This window comes from Nansenia antarctica, assembly GCF_963989245.1.
Source record: "Nansenia antarctica genome assembly, chromosome: 15".
NCBI classification, from domain to species: domain Eukaryota; kingdom Metazoa; phylum Chordata; class Actinopteri; order Argentiniformes; family Microstomatidae; genus Nansenia; species Nansenia antarctica.
The window spans coordinates 31,672,291-31,677,908 of NC_137685.1; the positions used below are offsets into that span (position 1 = coordinate 31,672,291).

Here is a 5,618-nt window from a genome sequence, read left to right on the forward strand (position 1 = left end):
CTACCAGGGCCTCCAGACTGGTCTCGGCCCACTGGTGCCCTGCTTGACTGGGCCCTGGCCGTGGTGCTGGGAGGAGGAGGAGGAGAGGGGAGAGGTGGGGCAGACATCCCGGGCAGCTCTCTGGGCACCGTGGGAGTGCTGCAGGTGCTGAAGCGCCACATCCTTCAGGGAGTTGGCGGACAGGAAGTGCAGGGTCTGGCTCCAGCACTGGGAGTAGCCGTCGCTGCGGGTGCTGTGAGGGGAAGCGGCGCTCTGAGGCTGCAGCTGCTGCTTCATGAACATCACCGTCATCTCCAGGATGTCGGCCTTCTCCAGCTTGGCGTTGGGGTCCTGCTTCTGGAACTCCCTCTCCAGCAGGGCCTTGAGCTGCTCGATGCAGCTGTTGATGCGATCACGACGCATCTTCTCCACAACCGGTTTCCTTAGCTGTTGAGAAAAAAGAGGGAGGTCTGTTAGTTCTATGTCCTTTGAGCTCAATCCATGAAGGGAATAATTCAATCATTCAAACAATCAATAACGCAAAAAGCGATTGGTAACAGAACTTACTTTATGTTTGTCTTTGGTCGAGAGCATCGAGTTGTCGGTTGAGTCTCTGGTGTAGCAGGTAGGAGCCATTCTGGGAGAGTAGGGAGAGTGCTGCTTCTCTGAGGAAGGCGAGTGAGTTGTGAGCTGAGAGAGGAGCCAGCTCCCCTATTTATAGGAGGACATTAGCATTACAAAGCCATGAGTCCCAGGCAGGATTAGCTTTCCCACACTCCCAGGCCAGTGGGCGAGGCGGACACAACAATGGGAGAGGCATCAATTATCTCCTGGTTAACTGGCCTCATGGCCTCCACAGAGGGAAGGCTGCTGCAGCTCTCAGAGGTCCAGACTGAACACAAGCAGGTCGTTACACTTTTATTACCTGGGAACGTTCCCTCTCTCTCTGATCAGGCCTCTGCAGATGGGCCGTGGGGGAGACAGGAGACTTGATAAGGGCCCCTAAAGGCATAAAGATAAGGAGCAGCACACTTCACACGGTAGAGGCCAGTCACACAGGGCATATGGTCGCTTCAGAGAGAAATAGGGAAGACCAAAAATAACAAAGATGCAGAAAAATCTAAAGTAAATACGCAGAAAAATAAAAAGTAAATACGCAGGAAATAAATGATGTATTTCATCATTTCATATTTCATCATTTTCAGTCTCTCTAAAGAGTTCACCAATGTTTCTGACCTCCTTATTTATAGTAACAGTGAATATCAACATTAAAAAAGTCTGAAAAATGGATTATCCATCCTTCAACTCTTGCTCTGCCATCCCAGAGCAGAAGACAGAGAGAGAGAGAGGAACATTCCCATTATAAATGCCAATTAAACACAATTATCCAGTGTCCTCTGGAAAGGCACACTTCTATTGTTCAATAGAACCCCCCCAATAGAGAATGTGTAATAAATGGGCTCTGGAGTGTGGGAAAGCAGCACAGGAACCTACTCACACATCCTCCTGTCAATAGCCCCCCCCCCACACCACCTCTCCATCCACCCCCACCCACCCCCCCTCCCCTCCCCTCCAGAGACACCCTTTCAACCTGCTGCCCAGATCTGAGGCACCGCTGAGCCAGGGGACACGTGCCCCCCCCCCTTCTCGTTCACATAGTCTAGCAGTACTTACCTACCTCTCCTGTCTTCTCCTCTCCTCTCCTCTCCTCTCCTCCCCTCTCCTCTCTTCTCTTCTCCTCTCCTCTCCTCTCTTCTCTTCTCCTCCCCTCTCCTCTCCTCTCCTCTCCTGTCTTCTCCTCTCCTCTCCTCTCCTCCCCTCTCCTCTCCTCTCCTCTCCCCTCCCCTCCTCGTCTCACCTCTCTTCTCCTCTCCTCTCCTCTCCTCTCCTCTCTTCTCTTCTCCTCCCCTCTCTTCTCCTCACCTCTTCTCCTCTCCTCTCCTTGCCTCTCTTCTCCTCTCCTCTCCTCTCCCCGCCCCTCCTCTCTCTCTCCTCTCGTCTCACCTCCTCGTCTCACCTTTCTCCTCCTCTCCTCACCTCTCCTCACCTCTCCTCTCTCTCTCCTCTCTCCCCTCTCTCCTCTCCTCCTATCCTCTCCTCCTATCCTGCTGCTGTCACTGAAGCCCAGTGATGTGATGGATACATAGTTAAAGTGTGCTTATGTTCAATGATGTTATTCTTTAAAAAAAAAAAAAAAATCATATCACTCATGAATAAGTCAACATACTGTACATTATTTCTATATAGTGTCACAGCTTGCATAAAAATAATGATGTACATTGTTTCTCATGGTTACTAACGATAAATAGAGAAAACATATTGATCAGGTTTAATGTGCTTAAAAAGCCATACAGACGTGTGTGTAAAGAGGCAGATGGCAGGGTCATTTTTGGAGGGAAATCCTCACTCCTTTCTCTTCTTTCCTCCTCGAGGTTTCTCAGGGAGTGAGTCATGGAAAACGCTGCAGATGAAAACACCATCAATGGAGGATGAACGCATTCCAATGCCCACATTCCATCTATTCACAAAGACAAGCGATGGCCTCATTATGTGGCACATCCACACACAAACACACACACACACACACACATCCCACCCCACCCCACACACACACGCCAAACAGTCTCCATGGCTTTGAGCCCAGATGCCCCAATGTGTGTGTGTGTGTGTGTGTGTGTGTGTGTGTGTGTGTGTGTGTGTGTGCAGCCAAAGGCCCTCTCTCTAGTGAGGAATGTGTGAGAGCGCCGACCTGCTCCTCTTTCCCACACTTAAGCTCCCATTCAGGGCCGAGGCCCGGCCTGCTGCGGCCACCACGGATCCATCAGCCCCATTATCCTGCTCCTCTATAGGCCATCTGCACCAGGGCTGGACCCGCGCCTCTCACACACTCTGCACACCTAACAACAAGGTAAATAATAGCAGAGTAAATATACACACACACACACACACACAATCACACACGCACACACACACACATAATGGATGGCATTACATACACAAATCAGCGATGATCATTTGTTAAATTGACTTATTTGTGGGTCACGTATGTGGAGAGAAATGTGTATGTCATGTTGAAGATCAAGACTACAACACAGAATATAGTGTGTGTGCGTGTGCGTGTGCGTGTGTGTGTGTGCGTGTGTGTGGGGCAGACATAATGTAAAGGTGACCATCAACACATTCACTAACCCAACGACAGCGTTAAAGGAAGACAGAAGGTATTTGACAACGTGCTGCGGTTTCCCGCCTCGAGTGGCCTCCTCCCCTGCATACCTTCACTGTGAATGTGGGTGCAAACAGGTCACATGACCCAGGAATGCATGCACACACACACACACACACACACACACCAGCCCCTGGGCCACATCAAGGGGGAGATGGAGAGACCCCTCTCCTGCATGCGGAGGTCAGGCGCTTCCCAGGTTCTCTGAGAGGCTGAAGTCACAAGGACACTTCATGGGAAGCGTGACACCCAGCACCTGCCCCTCTTTGTGGGAGAGCTGTGCCCTCGCGAGGGAGGGAGGGCACCTAGAGTCAAAGCCTGGTTCAACACAACAGCCAGGAATGCATTGTGCCCGTTTTACAAGAGCAATATGTGTGGGAGAAAAAAAGAAAGGCAGACTCAGAGACAATTATTTGGGTGAACAAGTGTCCATTCACTCCCAAACCGCTAGTTGTTCACTGTCTGGCTGCCATCATGCAAATATGGCCTATCAAATGTCCAACTTTCAGTTAACACACCTGCCAATGCAGAACACATATTCACATGGATGAGTAGTGTAACATTGCCACAGCAGAATTGTTCTTTGGTAAACCTACACATTTCACGGAAGAAAACTGTTCGAACCGTAGTCAGTCAGTGCATTGACATTGGACATAGCGCAGGCGCCCTCTTCAGCCGACAAGTCTGCCGCGGTTCACCCGAGCTGACAGAGGTTTCCCGCGCTGACAGAGGTTTCCCGCCACCGAGGCCAGCTGCTCCTGTCTTCAAAGGCTCACCCTGGAGGCTGTTGTCCCAACTTTCCCACAGCACACTTTCAACACGGCAACAATAGAAGTGTGCCGAGGTCAATACCGCATTAGTCACGGGCCTCAATGGGGCATCTAATTCCCAGGGGTCCATACGGAAAAATATCACGTTGAAAGATGTGGAACAACAGAAAAACGGTTGTTTCTTAAGGTTCAGATGAATAACCGGTTTCGCTCCAGTATCGAAACTGTGTCTGAAATGCATGTTCAATTGTGTATGCCTAATTGTAATGATGATGATGATGATGATTATAATAATAATAATAATAATAATAACAATAATAATAATGTGGATCATAATACTACTACTACTACTAATAATAATAATAATAATAATAATAATAATAATAATAATAACATAACAATTATAATATATGAATTATTGTCACTATAGATATATTATTATGACAATATAATAATAAGTAACTATCCATTAATAATACCATTATACAGTAGAGAGTGAATATAAATAAAGTGACTACACTAATCATAACAGCGTTGAATGAATTCATCAAAATAACTAATTTATCAAAAATGAGCGGGAAAAACTCCTGCAGCAGAGACGCCTGGAATCTCTTGATCCTGATTAATCTTTTGGAACCTCATTCATTAATGGAGGCCAACTTTTCCCGCCTTTTGATCTGTCAGCCTTTCATGTGAATGGAGCCACATCTTGGAATGCCGTCGCGAGGAACAGAGTCAACTATTTCACGGCACTCTTTCATCGCACACTCCACCTGTTCCCCTGGGACACGCTCATTGTCCCCGAGGCAATAGACAGTCCATTTAGCATGAAGTAATTGAAGCCTCTGTCATTGTACTCTCCGCGGCCCTGATTGGCCAGCAAGTGTGGGAAAGCCCTGTCACACTGAGACCCACACGGGTTTACAGTGTGGGGCGGCGTATAAATACGGAAGCCTTGTTGACGTGAGTAGCTCAGACCTCTGATATGACATGATAACATATGATAATAGGCAACCAATATCAAACATTCATTCACCACGATGGCTCCTGTCAAAGTATGCAACATGGTGCTGACCGCGAAAGATAAAATCAAAGTAAGTATATGCTAAAACGGTCGTGTTTTATAATCTCGCTGTCTTCTATTTGAAAAGTGCTATTTTAAAACAAATGCAAATACCTAACCAACTTTTCTTCATTTCTGTTTTCTCCAGATAAGAAAACCAGTCGTGGAAAAGATGCGACGAGACCGCATTAACAACAGCATCGAACAGCTGAAAACTCTCCTCAAACCCGAGCTTCAAGAACACCAACCCAACTCCAAACTGGAGAAGGCTGACATCCTGGAGACAGCAGTGCTCTACCTGAGAGACCACCCCGAGGACCCTGCTGCCCCGCTCAACGCAGGCGCGTCTGGCCAGAGCCACTCAGAGGGATTCATTCGGTGTTTGGAAGAAACGCTCCGTTTCCTCTCGGCGCACAACCAGCCGTCAGACTCACAACAGAAGCTCATCAGTCACTTCCATCGTGCCCAGCAGCCTGGTGACAGGCCCACGCTGAGTCCAAGCCGCGCCACGATCCCTCACAACATCAACACTCCAAAAAGCGTCACCGTGGGTGGCAGAGGGCCGCTTTGGAGACCCTGGTGA

General features: G+C 48.5%; 2 protein-coding genes across 2 annotated transcripts; one reads left to right on the plus strand and one right to left on the minus strand.

Moving 5' to 3' along the window:
- Positions 1–615, minus strand: LOC308171037 (transcription factor HES-5-like; the record flags this gene model as incomplete). The annotated part of the gene is made up of 2 exons (XM_080545909.1): positions 1–426; positions 547–615. 2 exons carry the CDS (start codon positions 613–615, stop codon positions 1–3), a joined length of 495 nt encoding a protein of 164 aa, XP_080402035.1.
- A 4,397-nt stretch (positions 616–5,012) lies between these two features.
- Positions 5,013–5,618, plus strand: LOC308170801 (transcription factor HES-5-like; the record flags this gene model as incomplete). Its single annotated transcript, XM_080545642.1, has 2 exons — positions 5,013–5,066; positions 5,184–5,618. 2 exons carry the CDS (start codon positions 5,013–5,015, stop codon positions 5,616–5,618), a joined length of 489 nt encoding a protein of 162 aa, XP_080401768.1.